Source organism: Odocoileus virginianus, chromosome 15 (genome assembly GCF_023699985.2).
Source record: "Odocoileus virginianus isolate 20LAN1187 ecotype Illinois chromosome 15, Ovbor_1.2, whole genome shotgun sequence".
NCBI classification, from domain to species: domain Eukaryota; kingdom Metazoa; phylum Chordata; class Mammalia; order Artiodactyla; family Cervidae; genus Odocoileus; species Odocoileus virginianus.
The window spans coordinates 64,951,838-64,977,860 of record NC_069688.1 but is presented as its reverse complement, the minus strand read 5'-3'; the positions used below and the strand labels follow the sequence as shown (position 1 = coordinate 64,977,860).

General features: G+C 39.0%; 1 protein-coding gene across 3 annotated transcripts in view; it reads right to left on the bottom strand.

Moving 5' to 3' along the window:
• SNX16 (sorting nexin 16) overlaps positions 1–24,533 on the bottom strand; it is a 34,480-nt gene extending 9,947 nt beyond the window's left edge. The window contains exons 1-5 of one of the 3 annotated variants that reach the window (XM_020872091.2): positions 24,343–24,533; positions 21,990–22,235; positions 21,763–21,902; positions 16,044–16,130; positions 8,479–8,627 (exon numbers count right to left, since the gene is read on the bottom strand). In XM_020872091.2, coding sequence (XP_020727750.1) covers positions 8,479–8,627; positions 16,044–16,130; positions 21,763–21,902; positions 21,990–22,137 — 524 coding nt within the window. In that variant the 5' untranslated portion in view covers positions 22,138–22,235; positions 24,343–24,533. Of the gene's footprint in view, positions 1–8,478; positions 8,628–16,043; positions 16,131–21,762; positions 22,236–24,342 lie in introns of all 3 variants that reach the window. The other 2 variants (XM_020872086.2, XM_070477457.1) reach the window with 2 other exon arrangements.
• Positions 24,534–26,023: the final 1,490 nt, after the last annotated feature.

Here is a 26,023-nt window from a genome sequence, read left to right as displayed (position 1 = left end):
GTCTTCTGTTTCAATAGGACTCAGTTGATGGAGGAAGAAAGTTAATACTTTCAAGCTTTTTTTCTTATCCAAGAAAAGGGGCAGACGAGAATGTCAGAGTAGTGTTTGAGAAAACAATTGCTTTATCAAAAATTCTGATCCTTTTTTCCTGTCTAGAAAGTCAAGCTCTTACCCCTTCCTGAGAATCACTGACTAGAGAACTTTACACTTGATTGCCTATATGTGCCATGGCCTGCTTAGCGATTTCTTATATATTATCAATGTATGATTTATAAACAAATCAATTAAATTCAAATAAAGCATAAGTACCAAAAAGTCTATACTATTAAATGACCTATGGATTAAATGAAAGTCAATTCTTTTAAAAAAGTTTTATTTACTTGTTCACTGATAAGTTCAATATAACCCCTAATTTCTCTTCTGTATTCAACGTTTAATACTTTTCATTTGACCATGATAATAAAGGTAAGAAAAATATCAGGACAGGAGACAAAACTATCTAAGAGAAAATCCAATAATCTGGAATTGAAAGGTAAGAAAAGACTACCTTTCTGTTCTCTTTGGTATGTAGAGTTAATTAAGAGTGGTTGGGAAATCCCTATTTTAAAATTGTGATCAATTATTGACTTAACGTGCCCAACGTAAGGAAACCAGAGATGGTATTCTTCAGCATTGCTTTTATCAGAGCAAACCTGCCCTGTAACTTAGACTCTTCCTTTGAGTCTCCTGAAAAAGTTTCCTTCAAAAGAGTTTCACTATAATTTTAAAACTTCTTAAAAAACTATTTCACTCAGTGAATCTTCACCTTGTATTTCATAATGTATCTTTTTTTCTTTCATGGGTATTTGTTTACATGCCAGTTTTCTAACAGACCAGTCAGTAGTCAAGTATGGATGTGAGAGTTGGACTATAAAGAAAGCTGAGCACAGAAGAATTGATGCTTTTGAACTGTGGTGCTGGAGAAGACTCTTGAGAGTCCCTTGGACTGCAAGGAGATCCAACCAGTCCATCCTAAAGGAGATCAGTCCTGGGTATTCATTGGAAGGACTGATGTTGATGCTGAAACTCCAATACTTTGGCCACCTGATGCGAAGAGCTGACTCATTGGAAAAGACCCTGATGCTGGGAAAGATTAAAGGCAGGAGGAGACGGGGACGACAGAGGATGAGATGGTTGGATGGCATCACCGACTCGATGGGCATGAGTTTGAGTAAACTCCGGGAGTTGGTGATGGACAGGGAGGCCTGGTGTGCTGCAGTCTATGGGGTCGCAGAGTCGGACATGACTGATGGACTGAACTGAACAATTGTGCTCTTTATCTCAAAATTTATGTTAAAAAAAAGCTAAAACTAATGCCTACAATTCATTAAAAAGTCAATAAAGAGCTAAGTGTACTAAAATTCTAGATACTAATTCTGTCAAAACCAAATTAAGCACAAAAAGTCACTGCATGAAAAAATTAATGAGGGATTTCAGATAGAAATGTTTTATTAATTACTACTTCTCTTCAGTATTCTCAACTGGTAACATGAAAACAACAAACTCTGCCATTAACTACAGCCTTGAGGACAGGGACCCCCCAGGCTGGCAGTGGTGAGGGTCGGGGTGCAGGAACCGGGCTGGTGGGCGTGAAGCTGAAGGGCTCTGCTTCCGTGACTGTGGCGGATGTGTGGGCCTGGTCTACACCTTGATTATGTCTCACCTGGTTACTTTTAGCTCATTTGTGTCCCGGCCTTTAGTTTTATTCCTTCTAACATGAAATGCTTCCAGAACAAATGTTTTATGTCAAACCACCTGAGCCTCCTCTCACAAGAGGGAACAAAGCTGAGGTCTTGGTGTTCACATAAGTGCCTGTGTACATTCAAACTTTAACTGCCTTCCTTATTTGACACTTCAGAAATAGTACATCCTCATGTCTATCATGTTGTTTCATGCTTGCCGCTATTATCCTGGCCCACCCTCCCCCACTCAGCCAACTCATACTTAATCTTCGTGTCTCAGTTCATCTAATGTCTCCTCAAACAATCTTCTCCAACTAAGTCCCTTTCCTCTACACTCTACTAGGTTCAGTGCTCTTATATGCATTACCACACCACCTTGAAGAGACCCCTGTCACAGGACTTCTACATGGTCTTATTAGTATTATCTGTTTAACCAAGCAGTCTTCTGTTTCACAAAAAAGTAGATGACAAGTTCCAGAACTGTACAGAATCTGAACCAATTAGCACAGCACAGAGTAAGTATTCAAAAATAATGAATTTACTTGTAAGAGCTATGCAATTAGAAGAAAAAAAGCAATGAAACTGTTAAGAGCATCAGAACAAGCTTCTATCCACTGCTGTAGATAAATAATACAACAGAACTCTCAAATTTGAGGTGGATTTTAGTTTTCAACAGATATTCCTGCTTTCATGAGAAAGTAAGCTTAGACAGCAAAATGTAAGACCAAGTCTTGAGTTAAAAGAAGGTTAGAATCTGGTGGCTTCTGATGGTATGACTTCAAGATTTATGAAGAAGCACAACAAAAAGAATAAGAAACTTAAGAGCTAAAAGTGAATATTTTTAGAGAACATTTAGTCTAATTACTTCATTTTCTAATTGGAGACATTGATTAAAATCAGTTAATTGCTTAAAATTATTTCACTACCAAGCTCAGAATACTGAATTTTGCATAAGATCTTTGAGACCCAATTAGGTAAGAGTTTACATGTATCTGAACACAACATATTTAGCTTTACTGCATTAAAAAGAAAACTGTCCATAATTAAATGTCTACCAAACTAATATTTTGTGTAAAAATCATCCAACCAACCTGAGCAATAATGTGTTCATTCTCATGATCTGGCATTACAACAGCTATTGCTTATATAACTGAATTCTTTCATTTTATAAAAATACTAAGGTTAACTCAACGTCTCCTGACAGTATCTTTACATATAAAAACAACTTAGACATGAGAAGATATGAAAATGTATAAAAAAAGTTACTTTAGATATTCTTGCTTAAAAATTATAGATTTATTGATTTTTACAACTAGAAAAGACCCCTAAGAAGTCATTAATTCAATATATCCCATGTAATAATTTCCTCTTTAATACCACTGATAGTTTCCTAGCCTAGTCTCTTTTAATACTTAAGGTAAACTTACTCAAAAGGCAGAACACATTTCTATACCAGACAGCTTGAAATGACATGTAACTTTTTTATCTGAGTGTAGGGGGGCTTCCTCTAACTTCTCATTTATTCTTAGTTCTACATGTTAAGTCTTGCTATTCAAAATGAGGTCCTAGGCCAGCGGCACCGGCATCACTGAGAAACTGGTTAGAAACGCTGCATCTCCACTCCCAATCTTGCTAATTCAGAACCTGCATTTGAACATGATGTGCATGGCAGTGGAGAAGCGTGGCTTTAAAGCTAACTATCATTTAATTAATTCTTTTCTGAATGTTTGTTTGTTTACTTATTTTTGTCCATGCGTGGTCTTCACTGCTGCGTGGCAGTTAGCTGTGGAGAGGAGGGGCTACTCTAGGTGCAGGGCCTCTCTTGTGGAGCACTGGGTCTGGAACACGCGGGCTTCAACGGCTGCAGCTCCCAGGCTCCGGGGCGCAGGCTCCACAGCTGCAGTGCACGGACTCAGCCCCCTGAGGCGTGTGGGATCGTCCCGGACCAGGGGTTGAACCCGTGTCTCCTGCATTGGCAGGAGGATTCTTTACCACTGAGCCACCAAGGAAGTCCTCATTTGATTAATTCTTTTCCCCATCACTAGCTTTCAAACACCTGACTATGGTTATCATGTCTCTCCAAGTAAGTTTTCTTTTCAAAGGGTAAAAATTCTCATTCCTTTCAATTGATTCCTCAAGTAAAATGTTTGAATAGTATTTTTTTTTAAATCATGAGCTTCCATTAATCCAGATATACCTGGACTTTTTTTCTTTTAAAACAGATGTAGAATTTAAAACACTGAATTCTGGCACTGAACCCCTTATAGATGAATGGTAATATAAGGAAAATATATATAATTTTAACCCTTGCATTTTAAAGCATTAAGAAGAAAAATCTGGTAAATCAGGATATATGTGTATTAATTCTGAAAACATGGAGTAGTAAGATATTTGCTGTGCTGACTAAATGATGTAATTATTTCAAAATAGCAGAAGCCAAAATAAAACAGTAGCTATATTTTAACTATACAGCTACAAGAGACCTTCCCCCTCCATCCGTCTTTATGCATTTGACAAGCTAAGCTAGGTGCTGTTTCAAGTACAGGATTGTGCCTGCTTGCTTCCGTATTTTGATGTAATAGTCCTTCTCATTTGGAAAGTCCTTCTTTACTTTCTCTCTGTCAATTCAAATATCAGTAATTCTTTAAAACCCAGCTTAAATATCACCATCTAGGAAGCTTCCTCTAACTCTTCCTGTTAAAAGGTCTCTCTTTACTTCCCCTTCTGAAAAAGACAGATATCCAACTTTTATTTTGGTGTGTCTTCTTCCTATTTAGTTTTCTTAAATAAAGGATTAGCATCTAATGCACCTTTATGTAGCTGCAATACCTTATATATTGTAAAAGACCTAAATAAACATTTATTGAGCAAACAAAACCAATAAGAAATTCTATCCTGAAAATATTAATATATTTGTTTTATTTTGTATTTTCTAAATGTATCTGAAAATAATATTCTCTTAAAACACTTAAACCAACAATTCCTAATGTCCCTTGGATCTCTACTGTATTGTGAGGTGCTAAGGAATCAAAAAGCAAAGTGAAAGAACTGCATAAAGAAGTAGTATCAAACAATTATTTGGCCATATAAAGATAGTAACTTTCTGTGCTGCCATTTGAACTGTAACAGGATGCTAACAGGCATACCAATAGGTAATGTAAACTAACTGACTTTAAATAGTGATTCTTAAATATGCAATTTCATGTTTTTATAAAGAAGAATAGGGATTCTGTCTTTTCCCCTTTCCTCCCTTAGAAGAAATTCATAGATGGACCTGTACTCTTAATCTATCATTCATGGTTCTCAAACCCCACTCCCTACTTCCAGTATTGTTTGGTCCACCGCAAACAGGACTGATCGTCCCCTTCTCTGAATTCCTTTTACTTTTACCATCTGTATCATGTCAAGTAGAATTTTATAATCTCCCTTATTTTGTTAGAAGAGAAGCCTAATGTCTTCAAACGAATTAAGATTAGTAAATAGATCCTCAATTTCTGTTATACCCTTCTTAGTATGAGAAGGGACAAATGCTTAAGATATAGATTAATAACTCTTCCTTCTGCCAAGTCATGTTTTAAATACTAATTTATTAAGAAACTGCTTAAAACGTGAAATAAAAAATGCTACTCATCACTCACGAAAAAGACGGTACCCGAGAACAAACATAAGGTTTCTATGCTTATCTTGCTTCCATGGGGTCGCAAAGAGCTGGACATGAATTAGCGACTGAACAACAATAACAACACATACATTATTGGAGTTATATTTATCTTACTGAATTCCTTCAGTATCTGAGATATATGACAAAAATACATAGGCAAGTAAGTGTGAGGCACACTACAGGTTTTTGTATAAGACTTTAAAACCTTTAATATTCTAGGAAATTCAAATGAAACCTTTCCCCAACTTACTTGACCAAGAAATCTTCCTTTTCCTGAAAACATCTATCTGTGAATTAAATAAGACTGCTATCACTGTTCTAAGGACAATTTTAGAAACTGTTTTAGAAATAGGATCTTGAACGTTTACCCTACAGAGAGCTAGCACCAAAAATTAAAAAATGATACAGCTCAACTAAGATACACTTTTAATGTTTAGAAAAAAAATCAATAAATCATAAGATGAGTTTATCAATGTGGTTCATACTATATAATATTTCATTAAATAAAAAGATGTAGTCATTTATAGAATAAATTCAATTTTAATTTGCTATATTTTCAATACAAATATATAAAGGTTTAATGAATAAGGAGTAAGAGAAAAGGGATAGGATTTGTTGATTTCTTAGAGATAAAAGTCTTTTACGGTATGGTATAAAATATATTTTCTTCAAGGTTTTCTCTATGATCTTAAGAGTTTGTTGGCTTTTATTCCTGCTTCGTGTATCTGAATTAACACTACTTTTTTTCCCCTTTGGAGAGATTAAAAAAAAATACAGAAAAGTAGGGAGCATCCATCTTCCCACCACCTAGACAAGAACACACAATTGCTAAGTTTGATCATATTTACTTCAGCCTCTTTTTCTTATAACCAGTATAATAACAACTATCAACAGTTCTGCCACTCATCCAGCAAGGAGTTTTTGACACGAACTGCTGCATTATGCTAACAGGCCCTGCACACTGAGTGGTGGGTGAAAGAGCCACACGACCCACTCCCGTGTGTGTACCCTTCAGCCTGGTGGGAGAACACAATCAAGTAACCACAGAAACAGTTACAAACTGAAGGCGACTAAGGTCAAGTTCCAACCAGCCTTGTTCAGCTGGGATTCCACATGAGGATTGAATCCTATTGCCAATGATAAGAGTGACTATTTTCTCAATTCTCTTAAGACTGGTGGTATATGGCTAGTATCATCCTAGAGAGAAGTTAGTCTGTTACATGCAACAGGTGTCTTAAGACATTAGGAACTGACTTTCAGAACCAGTAGAGAAGACACTATGAGAAAGACTTGACCTGATTTTTAGTGGTGGTGATGGATGAGGGGCTGGTCAGGAGACCAACCTAAGGAAGTGAAGTCTGCTTGAAACCTGAAGGAGTTATCTAGGCTGGGGCTGGGCAAGGAGCAAGGAGCAAGGGCAGTACTGTGAAATGCATTTCTAGGGACAGCATATTAAAAAAGGAACAGGGGACTCTGAAAAAGCACAAGACCAACTATGTCTGATGCAGAGAACAGGGGCAGGGAGGAATAATGAGACATAAGGTTGGAAAGACAGCCATGTAGTCAGGGACCAGAAAGGATGATTTAAATCGCATCACAAAAGGTCACCGTGGCTCCAGTGGGCTACAGAAACAGGAGTGGATGAGGAAGACAGTGGTGGGAAAGGAGTAATTTAAGTGAGAAGCAACCACTTAGACTAGAGTGGCAATGGCAGGGACGGAGAAACACAGACAGATTTGAGTAGTAGTTAAAGTATAACGGCAGGGATGTGTCCAAATGACTGGGTTGTGGGTAGACAACGATGCTGAATATTGGGGGCAAAGTGAGGGAATGAGCTGTGAAGTCTGTTCTAGGTTTGAGGTCGCACTGAGATGTCTGACGGGGATGGCAAGGAGGCAACCGCGGCAGTGAGTCTGGAAATGGGAGGAGGGGTCTGGCTGGCAGTTACTTTATTAGAGGAGAGTGAGGAGGGACGGCAGAGATCTCAGGCAGTCACTGAGCTTAGCACACATTAAGAAGCAAGACATGTATGTACAGGACATGTGTCGTGTGTAATATCAGTTCAGTCGCTCAGTCATGTCCGACTCTTTGCGACCCCATGAATCGCAGCACGCCAGGCCTCCCTGTCCATCTAAGGTGATACAAATAAAAGAAAGACTAAGAAGAAAGGGTGAAAAAAGTGAGAGCGGTTTTATTTGTTTTCCATTCTTATGTGAAAAATTGCTACAGATCGTTACAAAAGTAGGTCTCTACACAACATGCTATTGCTGCACCGTAAATGCTCTCTGCTGTTGGTTAGTCACGAAGTTGTGTCGGAGTCTTTTGCGACCCCATAGACTGTAGCCTGCCAGGCTCCTCTGTCCATGGGATTTTCCAGGCAAGAACACTGGAGTCGGTTGCCATTTCCTACTCCAAGGGGATCTTCCTGACCCAGGGATCCAACCCCTGCCTCATACACTGGCAGGCAGATTCTTTACTATTGAGGCACCTGGGAAGCTATAAATATGCTAATTTTTTCAAAATGGTTCTAATTTATCTGATAATGTAAGTTCCAAGATTAGATACCCAGATGCAATCAGATCATATAGCAATTTTCTTGTAAATATATTCAGATACAAAAAATAAAGAAAGGATATAGATCCTTTCTTTCCCTTTCTAATAGTTTCTGGTATTCTTACTTCACTCTCTGTATAAATTAACCTGATTTCATGGTTTTTGTATTACTTTGGAGAATTATACATATTGTCAAAATTATATAGTGTCATATTTAACAAAAATCTACCAAAATGTTAGCTACTATTGTAAGTTATTACTAAAACACTAAAATCAAATTTATAGCTCGGTAGGTGGTTTAACTATATGTCACACTGAAGTTTTAACTTTGCTGAACTTTGTAAGTGTTAGTATAAACCAAAGCCAAGTCAGTCCATACAGAAAAAAGCCAAGAAAATCACAGTTACTGCTTTTAGACAGGATAAGTAATTATACTCCTACCTTGTATTTTTTGTGCTTGAATAAATATGGTCCTAGATTTATTCTCTAGTTTAAATCAGTTATTGGAATGCATTCGTAACTCTTATTCAATTTGTTACATACCAGTTAGCAATGTCCTTGTGAGCTACTAAATTCTGAAGAAACGCTTGTAATCCTAATTGCCTATCTTCTAAAAAGTCGGCATTGTAATTATCTCTAAACCAGCGTTTTGGTGGAAGGGCTAATCGAAAGCCTGGAAACATCTCTTTTAACTGAAAAAGAAGAAAACAGAAAATACAATGTTCAACTAAATTACCTGAATTCTAAAACATCTAACCTGTTGACTCTATGAAACTATTCACAGAACAAGCTTACAATAAAAGATTTAAATTCAGATATATGCTTTTTACGGCTTGACTGTATTTGATTTCTTGACTGACTTTGATTTCTACCAGCTGTGTACGCACAGGAGTTATTACAGTTGCTCCTCGTCCCTGCTAACACTTGGTATTGTCCATCTTTTTAATGTTAGCCATCCTACTAGGCGTGTAGTAGTATTTCACTGTGGCTTTAATTTGCCTATCTCTGTTGACAAGTGGTGTTAAGTATCTTTTCATGTGCTTGGATCTATTCAAATCATCTGAACCCTCTGCTTTTCAAAAAACTGGGTACTTGTCTTTGGATTAGGTTGTCAAGAGTTCTTTATATAGTCTAGATACAAGGCCTTTGTCAGGTATATGTATGATGAATATACTCTCCCAAACTGTGTTTTGACTTTTCATGTTATTCCTAATGGAGTACATTTAAAAATCTTTCCTAACTCATCCTTTTTTTTCCCCTTTTCTGGTTTACGCTGTTTTAGATACTATCTAAGAAACCTTTGCTCACTCCAGGGCTGTAAAAATTTCCTTCTATGTTTTCTCCTAGATGTTCATAGTTTTAACTTTTACATTTTAGCTTCTAATCCATTTTGCATATTTGGCTTAAATTTTACTTTCTTAGGGAAGGCTTTTCCACCTTCTAAGCTGGGTGAGATTTCCCTTTATACACTCTGATTAATTGACTATATTAATATAACTGGATAACAAGGTACCTCAAAATTCAGTGGTATAGAACAATCATTTATTAGGCCATGGACTCTGTGGGCTGGCAATTCCTACAGGGCAGGGTGAGGATGGATTATTTGTTTCACAATGAATTAGAACTTCAGCTGGACAGTTGAGGTTGAGAAGCATCTGAAGTTCACTCCCACATATTTATACAGGAATAGGCTGTTTGCTGGCTGAGACCTTAGCTGGGGCTGTCAATCACAAGCCTGACAGGGTCTCTCCATGTATAGTGGACTTTCTCACCGCATAGAGACTGGGTTTCAAAGAGGGAGCATCCCAAGACATAAAGTCAGGATGAAGCTGTATACTTCTTATGGTCTAGCCTTATTCACAAAGAGTCAGTTCCACTGTTCTCTATTACATCAGTCATGAACCCACCCATTTTCGAGGCAGAGAGGAAACAAGATTCTACCCCTTGATGGTAAGTGGCAAGATTCCAGGAGAGCATATGGGACTGAGAATGCTGCTGCAGACATATTTGGGAAAGACAGTATGCCACACATTATCAAATCTTTCACTCATTTTTTATATGACATTTATCATGAGGCAAATTAAGCACTGTTTATTTAACTGGACTCTCCTACCAGACCAGTCATTCTAAATGTTGGCTGCACACTGGAATCACCCAAGGAACTTTTGAGTAGGAACTCACAGATATTCTGAGAGGGCTCCACTGTAAACAGCTCCCTTTTGTCTGAAGATGATTAATTGATATTAATGACTGTGTCCTACCTCTGACATATTTGGATTTTAACTGGCTGGGATATGGCCTGGGCATTGTAATTTTAAAAAGCTCTCTAGGGAAGTGTGAAGTACAGCTAAGACTGAGAACCATTTTACACACAGTTGCACCCCCAATGCCTAACACAATGCAGGCTACATTACAAGTAGTCAACAATCTACATTCAATAAATGGATGAAATGAAATGGAACCACATACATTCACATTTCTCTACTTAAATACAAGACAAAGTATTACAATGTAAGAAAAAAGACTAGCAAAGGAGAAAGATTCACAGGGTAAAAAGCTAAAGAAAAATATAAAACATTCTGTCAACATTTCTATACTGAAAATTCTGATTTGATTTCAAGATGTAGACAGATATTTTTGGCCTTGGAGTCTGATTGTTTACTATTTGAAAATAAGCTGTAAGGATGAAATAAAAAGTCTTTTAAAAAATTAATTTTAAGCTTTAAAATTTAAATGTAACATATGTCCACATGCATGGTTAGATTTTTTTTTCCCCCTTAAAAAATAATCCTCTGAAAAGAGTGAGTTGTTCCATAATTAGGCCTTCACAAAGTGTTTATAAGTGCTTATTCAATAACTTTATTTTGGACAAAGTACAATTTGGGAACTATACATTAGCTTGAAATAACTAATAAATGGTAGCTTTTATATTTCATTAAACATTAATAGATTTCCTGTGAAATGACATCAAAATAGGCATTTGATATTTCTATAAAAAAGCCTTGAAAAAAATGAAATGACACACATGCTGTGGGATTAAGATGGAGAACTGAGCACATTCATCTATTTCTGTCTTTCTGAGTTCTGCTAAAATTACGGCAAAGAGAAAGAAACTTAAAACAACATACTGGAAACTAAAAAGCACTGAGGAGAGCAGCAATTGGCTCAAGAGAGCCAAGAAACTTGAGGTGCAGAAAAACTTGCTCCAAGTTCATACTTAGAGAGACCTCAGACTGCTCACAAAGTGGCAGCACGAGGCAGGAGACTGGGAAACACCTCTGGAGAGTCTGCTCAACTCAACAGCAATGACTTTAAGATCCTGCAACCAGAAGTTCTCCAGGAAAAGCCCACCTTTCCCATTACACAGTGAATCTTGAAGTCAACACAAGACTCTCCCATGAAGTAAGAGATTCCAATCAGCTATTAGTACCCAACTGTTAATCATGAGCAGACAACCAAGAATTACTACACACTAGTACTTAACATGGAAGACAAAGACAAATATCACAAAGAGGAAAAAGTATGAACAAAAATACAAACAATCACTAATACAGTCAATGGATTAAGATACTACATTAAGAAATAAGAATAAGATGACCAAAAGAGAGGAAATTCAGAGAAAAGATGGTCTTAGAAAGAGAAAAGGAAAACTGCCTTCAAAATAGCAAAAAAAAAAAGTAAACGGGGAGGAAAAGATCCAGAATCATATAGAACCAGCCCAAAGGTCTGTTTTACAAGAGAGGTGACACAGAACATAGAAGGGAGGAATTCATTAATAAAGCAATTCAAAAACACTTCTCTGAACTGAAAGACATGGACTTCCCAGAGCGTCCAAGTTAACACAAGAAAAGAACCTACAGAAAGTCACTGTGTGTCCCCTTCCTCTTGAACCTCCCCACCACCTCCCTCCCCACCCCAGCCTACAGGCTGCTAGAGAGGCCTAGCTTGAGTTCCCTGAGCCGTACAGCAAATTCCCACTGGCCACTCATGCTGATGTTTGGCAGAAATCAACAAAACTCTGTAAAGCAACTGTCCTTCAATTAAAAGATAAATTTAGAAGGTGGCAAAAAAAAAAGTCACTGTGAAATTTCAGATTAATTACACAGAGAAGATTCCAAAGACTTCTAAAGAAGAAAAAAACAGCGACACACAAGCGATCAGGAGCAGGAACAGCTCTGGACTTCTCGAGGACAAAACGCAACACTAAGGACAAGATAAAATAGCTTAATGTCTTCAACACTCTGAAAGGACATTTCCAACCTAGAATTCTATACCCAGCTCACATCTCAACCAAGCATGAAAATGGAGTGAACATTTTAGACGTGTGGGGTCTGAAGGACACCGCTTCCCAGGCGGCCTTCCTCAAGAAGCCACTGAAGGGCGAGTTCTGCCAAGAGGAGCCTGTGATCCAAGAAAGAAGACACGACACAAAGGAAAGGAACCCTGACAACGGAAAAAGTGAAAACCCCAGAAAGATAGTGAAAGGCAGCTTTACAACCACCTCATGTTGGTCAGTTTGGGACAGTTCAGGACAGTGTGACCCAAGAGACAGACGTGCTGAAGACTACCATGAGTTTCTTTTTAATGGAAGGACTGAATGCTTGGTTGAGCTTAGCCCAGATTTTCATATGAGCTCTGCTTGTCTTGACAGTGGGCTGATAATGGTTCTGCTTCCTCTCTATGCTCTGCTGGGTGCAACCAATTGAGAATAATCATTTTACATCAGAGAATTACTCAACTTTAAACTACTTCTGCAAACTGGAAGTAGAAAACAGTGAGCTTTCTAGTAGAAAATAAAGAAAACCTCACGCTCACGGCCACATTTCTGCAAACTGTTCATCACCAGTCGGCTCTACAACTCTGCCAGATGTCTCAACTCTGAGAGACTGTGTGTTCCAGACCTTGCTCACGACCTTGCCCTCTAACTTTCTCAGAAGAGGTTCTGAAAAACTCCTAGAGAAGCTGAAGCCAGAAATTTAAAAAAGAGGAAGAAAAAATTTCTCTTTCTAAACAGTGTTATTTTAACTAAAATGATTTTCACATTGACAACTGGCTATTTTTTCCCTCACTACTATAGAAAAATGGAAAATATAAACTCCTCAACATTAGAATCACATCTGTATAGTTTCTATATGATACCAAATTCCTAGCACAGTGATGAACTCAAAAACTTCATGACTGGTTTTACAAAATGAAAGATGCTAAGATTTTACTTTAACAATTATAAAAATAATAACTACCATTTAAACTGTGTGGCTGCTGGTGTCTGACACACATTTTTGATTCTTGCCAGTAAAATCAGGAGATGAATGGAGCTCTTTCTGGTACCTAGAAGACTGACATATACACTTATTAATTTTAAGTGCCCAACTTAGAGGATCAAGGATATATTTTACAAGACTTAAATTAAACTTCTATTAACATCTTTTTTCAAAAGCTTAAGAGCAATCTAAATCCCAGCTTGCCTAAGGCAAGAAATATTTTGGCAATAAAGATGAATCTAAAGAGATAAAAGGAAGCAAACACTAAATAATAGTTGAGTCCTGAGGAGAACAAAAGTCATAAAGGATGAAATAGCTCTGAACTAAAACTGTTAGAAATGAGTGTGTATGAACAAAAATTATAACAATTTCATAAGAAAGGTAAGAATTCCACTTAAGTATGTGGTAACTTAATGAATCACTTTGGTCTTGTGTATTTTAATCATTTAAAAAGATGAATGGAAGCAAAGAATTACAGGTTTTTAAATCAACAATGTAAAATAAGAACTCAGGAACAGAAAATAAGATTTATATATGATATAAATATCTTAGAAATAATATTAAGTATTTTGACATGTTGCAACAAGTCATCTTAACAACACCTTAATTAAGGATAAAATAGTTTAGCATTTTATATTTTACCTTTTCATTAAAACTGAGGTTTAAGAATGGTGGAAGCTTTTTGGCATCCCGGCAGTTGCAAAGTCTCATAAATGGAACTTCCCATCACCAAATGTTTTAAGAACACACCAACTTGAGAAGTTCAGAGAGTCCAAGAAGGCGAGAGGGAAGATGGCAGGTGGGAAAGTAGGACCAATAAAGTTTCCTCTACTCAACATCTATCAAAATTAGGGAGTAACCCGTGGTCCGAGGTCCTCATACCTGACCTCTCCGAAGCATCATAAACCACTTGCTTCTTTTGGAAAAATGCTTTTTCTCTTGGTTTCTTAAACACCAGTTACCCCTACCTGTCCTACCTGGTTTTCCACCAGTTCTGTGAACGCTTCAGCTGCTGTTTCTCTACTGAATTCTTAGTGCAATTACTCAATCAATTCCCTAGTGTTAGAAATTTAGGTTGGTTCTAACTTTTACTATTTAAAACAAAATAAAAAATGAAAAAAGAGAAAAATACACAAAACATTATGAGAAATATCCACAGGGCTACATCCTGCCCATATCAATAATTTATTATATAGGATAAATCCCAGAAATGTAATCATTGTGTCAAATTATGCATAGCTTTAGGATGTCCTCTAGGAAGACTTGTTTCTAACAATAGATATACCACTTAAAGGCTGTCAACTTGACAGGTGAAAATTAAAATGGTTTTTCTTTCTTTTCTTTAACTGTAATTTTATTTGTTTATTGGTGGTGCTGGATCTTTATGGTTGTGCAGACGTTCCTCTAGTTGCAGAGAGCAGGGGCCTCTCTCCAGCTGCAGTGTGTGAACCTCTTGCTGGGGCAACCTCTCCTGTTGTGAAGCACAGGCTCCAGGGCACAGTGCCTTCAGCAGCTGCAGCACGTGGCCTCAGCAGTGGTGGCTGCCGGGCTATGGAGCACAGGCTCAGCAGCTGTGGTGCACGGGTTCAGCTGCTCCACGGCATATGGGATCCTCCCAGACCAGGGCCTGAACCCACGTCTCCTGCAATGGCAGGCAGATTCTTTACCACTGAGCTACCAGGAAAGCCCAACAGGTAAAAAATAGTGTCTTAATTTTCTTTTCTTGGAGTACTCGTGATAGTAAATGGTTTCCAAATTTATTGGTCATTTATATTTCTTCTGTGGATTACACAGTTCATATCACTTGCTGAATTTTCTATTTTGGGGTGTTTCTTGTTACTTATTTTTAAGGGTACTTAATGTACTGAGGTTTACTATTATCTTCTTTGTCTGTTTCACATGTGCAGTGGGCACATGTGAATTCCAGATGGCTCCATAACCTTTGCTCCTGGTGTAGCCTCTGTGTTTCCTTGTTATACAGCAAAAATGATTTTGTACATGCAATTAGGGTTACTACTGAGTTGACCTTAAGACAGGAAAACTATTTACGTGAGCCTAATCTTATCACTTTAGCTCTATAAAGGTAAAGCTTCTTCCTGGCTGGTGACAAAAGAGAAAGTCAGAGATATTCCAGCACAAGAAAAACTTGACCAGCTCTTGCTGACTTTAAAGATGGAAGGGTCATGTGCAAGAGCTGAATAATATCTATGGGCCAAGAATAACCTTTGGATAACAACCAGCAAGGAAACAGGGACCTTGTCTCACAATCACAAGAAACCAAACTCTGCCAACAACAATGATACTGAAAGCTGATTCTTTCTCAGAGCTTCCAGATAAGAGGCCAGTGAAGTCAACATTTTGATTTTGACCCTGTTTGACTCTAAGCAGCAAACCCAGCTGAGCACTCCAAATCTCTAAATAATGAAGAGGTGTGTTTTAAGCCACAAAGTTTGTGATAATTTGTAATACAGCAAACAAAACTAACCATAATATGCTAAATTTTTCTTCTTCATTCTTCTTTAATCATATGATTTTGGGGGTCTTATACACATACATCTTTTCAAAGTTATAAGATTATGTAAATAATTATATTTCTGTTGCCAATTTTAAGGTTTTCACATTTTTAATATTAAAAATAATTTTTTGTTTCCAACAAAAGGAACTTACATGTAGAGATGGGAGTTCAGACTCTTAATATTAAATGAAACAGTTGTTAGGAAACAGCAAAGATTTGACTTCACTCAAATAATTAACAAAGGAGAAAAAACAAGTAACAACAGTAGAACTCCAGGAACAGATAACAATTCCAAACTGAAAAATCAGTTTTAGATTTATTAAAGTACTTACTTTATCATTAAGCCTAGAGAAGTCAGTGTATCTTCTAAAAACTACCCAGCTTTCTTCTGGGGTCTTCTTTACTAATATTTTATATACCTATGGAGACAGAGAGAGTTTTAAAATATATTTCTGTAAATATTTTAAAATTTAAGCCAAATAATTTTAAAACTTTTACTTGACAAGCCAGATGGTAACAATTATTATGTTAAAAATTCAGAAATTATTTAGGCCATCAAATGTTCAAATAATCAAATGTAGGAACCAAAAGCAAAGATATTTTTCTCAGGACTGACAAATTTGAGGCAAAATGCTTTTCTGAAGCACAGTAATAATAAGTAAACTTATCCGCCTCTAAAATGTATTTTATGCTGCTAAGTCGCATCAGTTGTGTCCTACTCTGTGCGACCCCATAGACGGCAGCCCACCAGTCTCCCCCATCCCTGGGATTCTCCAGGCAAGAGTACTGGAGTGGGTTGCCACTGCCTTCTCCGATATTTTGCTAATTATTCTAAAATTAATATGAAAAATAGCCACCATTATCTTACACAATCAACTTAATAATCAAAATAACTATAGTCAAATTAATAATCAATAACTACCAAGCAAAGTTTTCAAATAAATCAGATGTTTTAATCTTCAAGGATGAAATACAAGGTAGAAAGTATCTGTATTAGATGAAAGTTTACATTTCTATAATTATGTAAAATTTTCTAGGCCACTGAATAGAAAAATTTGGTTGAAGCAAGTCAACATTTTAAAAGGTACTTAAGAAAAAGCTAGATTCTATGTTTCCTAAGGATAATTTTAGAATTTATTTGCAAGGAAATACTATTTACAACAGAATCTCAGAGAAACATCTGGTAGTTTTTGGTACAGTGTTTTGAGCCAAGCTAAATACATGACACACAAAAAGTACTCAATAACTATCTATTGAATGAGTGAAACCCTCTTAAAAAGACTAACTTTTTTCCTTCAGGTTAAGGTGTGGAATAGCTTTCAATTGTAGCTCTAGAGCAGCACTCTAGCTGCAAACGGCTACAAAATACTTGAAATGTGACTTTGACACATGCTGTGAGTGTAATATAGGCCAGATTTCAAAGACTTAGTATGAAAAAAGATGTAAAAATACTTCATTAAAAAGATTATATAATGGTTACATGTTGAAATAATCATACTTTAAATATATTAAACAAAATACATTACTAAATATAATTTCATCAGTTTCTTTTTACTTTTTTAACACTAAAAATTAGGAAAATTTAAGTTACAAGTATGACTCATATTATAATCCCAGTGGATGATCTAGAGACATTTATTAGTTCGGGACTGTTGATCGTCCTGCCATTTGATTCTTCTCCCTTACAGACTTCTCAGCTTTGAAGGGAGAATCAGCAAGGGTTAGGTTAGATTCTTTAGTTTTCAAGTAAAAAGTAAATAATTTATCTTTGTAACACATAAAGGTGAGGATGAAGATTATTTAGATACCCTGCAAAGTCTCCAGAAAGTCCTGATGTAAAATAGTCATGCAGGGGATAAAAAGTAAACATTCTTTCTCGAAGTTACTAATTCAAAAAGGGATAAACTGACTTTAATACTTTTGACTGTGAATGACTGATGCATGATAAAAGTCAACTTCATATGATAATTACTTCAACTATACATAATACATATTATTTTTTCTGTTTTAAAAAATGAGCCCTTTTCTAACTGCTACCCTTCACAGTGGTGCTTTTTTTCTCTAGGAAAAACACAGGACAGATTTTTGCTTTATTTTTTCTAGAAAGCTCTCCTATCTACTTGTTTAAGTAGTGCTTTCAATGAAAACTGTGTACAGTACTGATCATTGCTTCCTCCAAGTTCTAATAGCAGCTGTCGTCTCTCCTCTTTATTTAAAACCTAGTGTATACTGCTTTGTACTCTTGCTTTATGTAGTCTCTGTTTTAAGTAAACAAATGAAGACACATACACTGATCATAAAATACATACAGAAAAGCACAAAAACTTCAGTATACAACTTAATAGATTTTTGCAAAGTAAACATACCATGTACCGAGTAACAAGAGGAAGAAACAGAAACAAAACATTACCAAAGAAGTCCACCCCATGACTCTTTCCGGAACCTGCTCACCACCCCTCCCAGTTACTTTTTGTTTTTAACACTTTTCAAAGACGTTACACTGTCTATATAAGACCTTGCCAGTTTTTCCTAAACTTTCTTCAGTTAAGAGATCCATTCAAAGAAATATACCAAGGTGAAATTATTTGACAAACCTAAGATCCTCAAGCCTGTAACTCTAGCTTAGACCTCTCCCCTAAACTGAACAATGAATATATATCTATGTGCATATATATATAGAGAGAGATAAAATACATATACAAGTGTATACTCTCATATGTACATACACATAACTGACATCTCCACTTGATGTCTAACAAACGTCTTAAACCCAGCATATGCAAAAACAAACTCTGGTCTTTCCCTCAAAATCTGCCATTTAATTAAACGGCAACTCTACTTTTCACATTGTTTAGATGAAAAGTGTTGGGATCATCTTTGCTTTCTCCATCTCCCACATCCAAAGGCTCTCTATTCAAAATATATTCAGAATTGATAATTTCTTAGGCCCTCTTCCCCCACCACACCACCACTTCTCCCATGGATTACTACAAGAACCTAACCGCCTCCTGCCTTCCTTTTCCTCCCACCAAATCTAGTCTCAATTCAGTAGCCAGAATGAGCCTTTAAAAAGCTTAAGTCAGATCATCTGAATTTCCCTTTTAAAATCTCTCTGAGACTCCCAGCTCAAAATGGGGAAACTCTAAAGGCCGCCTAGAGGCATCTGTGCTCTACTTGATCTGAGGGTCACACAGATCAAGTTACCTCAGTTCCTACATCTCTCCCCACTGATTATTCTGCTGTCAGCCGTGAGGGTCGTGGCAGTTACCCCACCTGTCTGGGAGGCCCCTTCCCTCCCCCCTCACTGTCCTGGGTATTGTCATTTTCTCTTCAGTTCAGTGGCTCAGTCGCGTCTGACTCGTTGTGACCCTGTGGACTGCAGCACGCCAGGCCTCCCTGTCCATCCCTGTCATTTTCTCTTAGTGCTACATCTTTTCTGTGAGGCCATGACTGGCAGTGCCACTTAAATTGCAGCTCTGGTTTCAGGAAACTATTTCTTTCCCCTTTTTTATTCTTCTCTACAGCACTTATCACCATGTGACAAACTAACATTAAAAACAAAATTGCTTATCTATCTTTCATACGTTCAGTTGAGCTCCTACACCACTATTACCTGGAAGAGGGCTTGGCACAAAGCAGGTACTCCAAAAACGTTAAATAAACAAATAAGCGACTATGACTGATTTTATATATGTCATTTACGTCTTCCTCTGTATTGTCTTGAAAGACTTTATATACAAACTTTTCACACACATTATCTCAGTGAATGCTCATTCTTTCATAGAGAAGGTAGGTCACTGTACAGAATGAGCCACCAATTTATTATAATTTCCAAAAATCACTCACAAAAAAGTCAGATCCATGCAGATTTGCCATCCATATTATTTCTTACAATATTTTAACTCTTAAAAATTGCCTCTTCATAATGTCAATATTCTTTTCCCTAGACGATCCTTCCATACTGTCATTAACTATACAACATGAAATGTTGAAGTAAATATGAAATCATTACTTCCAGAAAATCCAAGAGAAAGAACAGTTTCAAAGAACAAGTTTATAAGTGGATTTAACAAGGTCATTGGATATAGAAATATGTAATATATAATGAGGATAAAATAGACTAAACTAGCAATGAACAAACAGAAAACATTAAAAGATGTCAAGAATATCAAACAATATCCATACCCAGTAATAAATCTTAGCAAAAGAGGTTAAGACTTCTGCCCTGAAAACAATTATTTAAAATATTATTAAATATTATTTAATAATTTATTAAAATAGTATTTAAAATTAATTAAAATATTATTTAAATAAATTAAAGACGTAAGGACATGGTTTAGGTTCATAGGTTCAAAGACTCTGTACTATAAATATGTCAGTTCTCCCTAGATAGATTTAATACAATCTCAATGCAAAGGGCCAAGACAACCCTGAAGAGGAACAGCAAAGCTACAGTACTTGGCTACCAGACGTCAATACTACCATCAGTCCTTGGTAATGAAGACAGGGTGGAACCAGCGAAGAAGGGAGAAATGGAACACAGAATCAAACCCGTACACTTACGGTCACCTGACTGTGACATAGGCAACAAAGCAAATGCAAAGGAGATAAGAGTTGTCTTTTCAATAAAAACCTGATTTTAGGGAGAAAAAAATGTGTCTTGACTCTCTTTCATACCACGGAAAAAAATCAATTCCAGACAGTGTATAGCTCTAACTTTGAAAGGTCCAACAATAAAGCTTTTGGAAGAAAACATAGGACAACATACTTGTAACCTGGGAGGAGGCAGATTTGAAAAAGAGCTAACTGTAAAAAAAAATTTAATGTGCTGGACTATATTAAAACGAAGAACTCTTGATTATCGAATGAACCATTAAGGCAGGCAAATCACAGAGAGATGATAGTCACAACATATGTTCTGAAAAAGGACTTATGTCCAAAACGCACAGGAAACTATAAGTCAAAGTGGAAAAGACCTCCCAAAAGGAAAATGAACAAGTTTTGAACAGACATTTCAGAAAAGAGAATACTCAAATGGCCAAAAAAAAAAAAAGTCTTTAAGGCAAATTAAAACCACAATGTATCATTCTGCTCACTAGAAAAGCTAAAACAAACAAACAAAAAATACTACATGTTGGGAAGGTGTGGAATAACTAGAATTCTCAAGGTGGGAGGAGAAGGGGAAGACAGAGCATGAGATGGTTGGATGGCATCACCGACTCAATGGACATCAGTTTGAGTGAGCTCCAGGAGTCGGTGATGGAGGGATGCTTGGCGTGCTGCGGTCCATGGGGTCGCAGAGTTGGACATCCCTGAGTGACTGACCTGAACTGGGAAGGTGTGGAATAACTAGAATTCCCATACACTGCTTAAAAGAATATAGCTTAGTACAGCTGCTCTGATACATTGTTCATCAGTATCTTCTAAAGCTGGGCAGATGATCCGGAAACTTTATTCTTAGGACTTTATATCAAACAGAAGTGAGTACATGTGTTTAATGAGGGACAAGTACTAACAGGTTTGCAGCAGCAGTATCTGTAAAAGTCCCAAACTGGAAATGATCAAAATGCCCTTCAGCAGTAGAACGGATAAGCTGTAGTATATTCACATAAAGGAGTAACATTAGTAATAAAAGTGAGCTGCCTACAATTACATGCAAGATCAAGGATGAATCTTACAAACGTATGCTGAAGAGACCATACCCAAGAGTAAATACTTCATAATTCCACTAACATGAAGTACAAAAACAGGGCAAAATTAATCTAGGCCATCAGGAGAGTAGGTATTGACTGACAGCACGAGCGGAGGCTTTTAGGATGTTGTAATGGTCTATTCTTGATTTGTGTGCTCGTTTCACAGCTGTGTCTGGTTTGCAAAAATTCATTCAGTAAAGCAGAAGTACACCAACAGCATGACAACCTAAGGGGTATAAACCAATTGACTTTTACACTCATGAAATTACAAGTACAGGCTAACATCATTCAACACAAGTTTAGAACACAGGTTAACAAATCTTTCATCTAATGATGGATAGCAGAAGTCAATACTCACAGTAAATTTAGCTCTTTCTTCCATCACCTCATAACCCAGGATAATAGGTGTAGAAGGTCTATCTTCCAAATTCACTGTTTCAGGACTTTGTTCTTCACTTTCTCTTGGTCTAGCAGAATACTCAATGGAAGAATCTGCACCTGTAAATTTAGTCCTAATGAGGGGACTGCTACAGACAGATGAAGTGCTTTCCATTTGGTCAGATACACTGGTCTGTTTAAAATTACCCATATTTGAATCTTCTAACTGGCTTTTGGAAGAGTTTGAGCTTGTTGAGGTACTCCCAAAAGAAGAACTTCTTTGGTTTCTGTTGGTTGCAAAACTGGAAGCAGAGTTCCCTAGGGGCATAGGAACTGGAACGTAAGGAGTTGCCATCTTCTTTTGGCGTTTGTAACAAACTTGCACACTTCTGAGTCCGAACAATTAGAGAACAAGTAATAAGCAATACATTATTTTCTTCTTAGGAATTCACTCTAAAAATGAGAGGAACACATGAAAGATTAGTCTTTGATCAGGAGCATTATCCAAAAGAAAACAAAACGCTCATATCCATTTCTTTTAATTTTGTGACACTGTATTATTTTATTTAGAAAGAAAATACACCCCAAACCTCTTTCTTTAATCTAAAAATATCACCTCTAAGAACTCCTGTTTGCAAGATGAGGAGAGCAGAAGTATTCTACACCCTTTTTCTTGATCCTAATATTACATGGTATCCTTTTCCCTCCACTTCATGATGGACTGCTGTAAGGGTCATTGTAACCTGACGTCACGGACATAAAGGAGTTGAAAAGAGGAAAAGTGATAAAGACTGTTCTGAAACTTTATTCTCTTTATTATGATGCTGACACTACTACATATCGTACAGGCAGTGGAGGGTAAAGGGAAGGAAAGAAAGGGAGAAAAATTATTTATATTTCCTTCCGATTTAATTAGGGAAACTAAAAAATTACCAGAGTAATGATAGTCACCAGAAGCTTAGACAGCTTGTAAGGTAAAGAATAAACAGTTCTTAAAGCAACAGGTTATTAAAACCAGGATCAAACGGATCTGGGGGGGGAAAAAACCAAACTTGGTCAAATTAAATTAAGCAAATAAACCGCAATGAACGTTAAACGTATATCGAACAAGATTAAATGATTAAAAGTTTAAACGTTCTTCATAGTTTCCAGATCATCCCTAATTTCATAAACTGCAGGTACTGAACAAATGTTCAAAACCCTTACTCCATAAGCTCTGTTCTCAAAAGGAGGAGTTTATCTTGTCTAATAACTTCACAATAATACAGGAAAAAAGGCTTCCCACTAGGCTGTTAATAAACTACGAAACAGCAGTAAAGTACAGATCCGGGAAATGGCACACAACATCTGGTCTGCCTATCCAACTATGTCTACGCAGCTCTACCGGCGAGAAAGGTAAGAGACAACAACAGACAGGCCGCTCAGACTCCGAGAGCCGCGGAGACAACATTTCTAACCCAGCACGTGGCTCTGGGCACCCTTCCCCATCATCAGGGACTCGGGAAACCCGAGCTGCTGATTCACCGCTCCTCGGTTCCGCCCGACGGCTTCCTCCCAAAGAAGTAAATAAAAGCCTGAACTCTCAACCTCCAGACGGCCGGCGGGGTCGCCCCGCCCTCGGCCTTGCGACCACCAGAGGCCTCAGGGCCGGGAGCACCCGGACCGGGACAGCCTCCGAGCTCGCGAGGCCCTGAGCGCTGCCCGGCGGTGAGACACCAAGCGGGGCTCGCGCCGCGGCCTCGACCTGCCCTGAGAACCTCTCCGTCCTCTGGAGAACCGCGGGCAGGTGAGGTGGCCCGAGCCCGAACTGCACGGCGAGCCAGAGGTCGCGGCGTGCGGGCAGCGCAGAGCCGGGACTACCCAGGACGGTCTGCTCGGGTCTGAGCAGGCCAGGGCTCCTCGGCTCGGGGGACGGCGAGCCTCCGCCTCCGCCCCGGAGCGCGGCAGAGTCGGCGGCCGCCCGGGCTCTGTCGCACTCCCGGCCCTCCGAGGGAGCACCCCCGCCTGCCACTGGGCGCAGGTGTCAGCCGCCGCGCGCTCCCCACCTCAGCGCGCTCCCTACCTACCTCAGCACGCCCCCTACCTACCTCAGCGCGCCCCCTACTTACCTCAGCGCGCTCCCCTCCTCAGCCCGCTCTCCTCCTCAGCGCGCTCCCCTCCTCAGCCCGCTCCCCACCTCAGCGCGCTCCCCACCTCAGCGCGCTCCCCTCCTCACCTCAGCGCGCTCCCCACCTCAGCCCGCTCCTCACCTCAGCGCGCTCCCCTCCTCAGCGCGCTCCCCTCCTCAGCCCGCTCCCCACCTCAGCGCGCTCCCCTCCTCACCTCAGCGCGCTCCCCACCTCAGCGCGCTCCCCACCTCAGCCCGCTCCTCACCTCAGCGCGCTCCCCACCTCAGCCCGCTCCTCACCTCAGCGCGCTCCCCACCTCAGCGCGCTCCCCACCTCAGCGCGCTCCCCACCTCAGCGCGCTCCCCACCTCAGCCCGCTCCTCACCTCAGCGCGCTCCCCACCTCAGCGCGCTCCCCACCTCAGCGCGCTCCCCTCCTCAGCACGCTCCCTACCTCAGCCTGCTCGGGTGCGCTGCCCTGAGAGAGTTAACTCCGACCCTGCCTCACAGCAGCTTTCGGTCTCCAGCCACAGCTCCCGGAGAACTCACGTGACTCCCTTCCCGAAAACAGCTGCTCCCCGCCCGCCTCCGTGCGGGCCGCGGGCTCAGGGTCCCGGCCAGGCGGAGGGAGGGGCTGGGCCGCCACCGCTCCCGGAAGTGACGTCCACCGAGGTCGCCCGCCTCAGGGGCATGAGTTGTGGGCTCAGGGGTCCTCAGCGCCTGGGTCTAACCTAGTTTTGTGGTCAGAATTTTATCTTCTGTCCCATAGCTTTATTTTTATCAGTTAACTTTTGAGAAATGGAGGCTACGGCCCCTAGTTTGACCGACAGGTGATGAGAAGACTACAATTCCCGGGAGGAACTGCGGCCAGTGTGGCCCTGGGCTCGCTTTGCATCATGGGACTCGTAGTCATCCCCTGCGGGCTGGTTCTACCGGGTTACGGGCTGGTTTCCAGAAGGAGCCGAGTTTCAGGGGAGGACCGCTGATTCTAAAAGGGGGGCGCAGGATGCTTCACTACAGCCGTTCCTCCTACTGTTCCTCACTATTCCTCCAATGAGGAGTAATTTCAGAGAACTCCTGAAATTGCTCAGTGTGGCGGTTTTTTTTTTTTTAATTTTTATATATTTTTTATTATCTCGAGAGAAATTTTGTTTCAGATAATATAGTATTAGGCTTGTTAGGGACTTCCTTGGTGTCTTAGATGGTAAAGAATCTGCCTGCAGTGGGGAGACCCTGGTTCCATCCCTGGGTCCCGTGGAGGAGAGCATGACAACCCACTCCAGTGTTTGCCCGGAGAATCCCATGGACAGAGGAGCCTGATGGGTTACAAGTCCACGGGGTCTCAAAGAGTCGGCAGGAATGAAACAACTTAGCACACAGGCTTGTCACACGTGCCCGTTTCAAGACCTCAAGATACCAGAAAAACCGTTCTTTGATAGGCAAATACTAAAATTCAGACTCGTCTGCAGGCCTGTTTATCATTAGAATTGAGCAATTTGATACAAAAATCATTCCATGAGTTCTAAGGCGTTGGAATAGTCCCAAGACTGGGAAAAATTGATACTTGTAATTTCAAAGTGAACATAGGAAGATAATCTGGCTTGTGGTGTATTAATGGCTTTCGGTTGATAATATTGAGCTTTCAGTGTGAATGAGACGTAAAAAGAGAATTCTAGGGACTTTGCTGTTAGTAGTAGTTAAGACTCTGTGCTTCCCATGCAGAAGACAAAGTTTCATCCTTGGTGGAGAAACTAAGATCCCGCATGCTGCCTCCTACAGCGAAAAAAATAAAATTAAAAAATAAAAAAGAATTCTGTAGAGATGGTAGACTAAAACATGAGATAGTTTTCAGGATAGACTTGGCAGCCTTGGCTGACAGGTGGCAGATAAATCCTTGAGTTCTGTAAGTTAATAAAGGTGTAGAAAAAAAAGAAAAAGGAGCTTTGGAATATTTCCCTCATTTGTCAGGACTGCAGAAAAAGATAAATTTGAAAATGGAAAATCTGATAATCTACTATCCAGGAAGCTAAGGAATATTAAACTCTCAAGAAGTATACATATACCTCAGTTAGGGATAGAAAAAAGATCTAGAAAAGATCTTTGGAATTGTCCAAGAAGAACTTCCTTCACAAAGT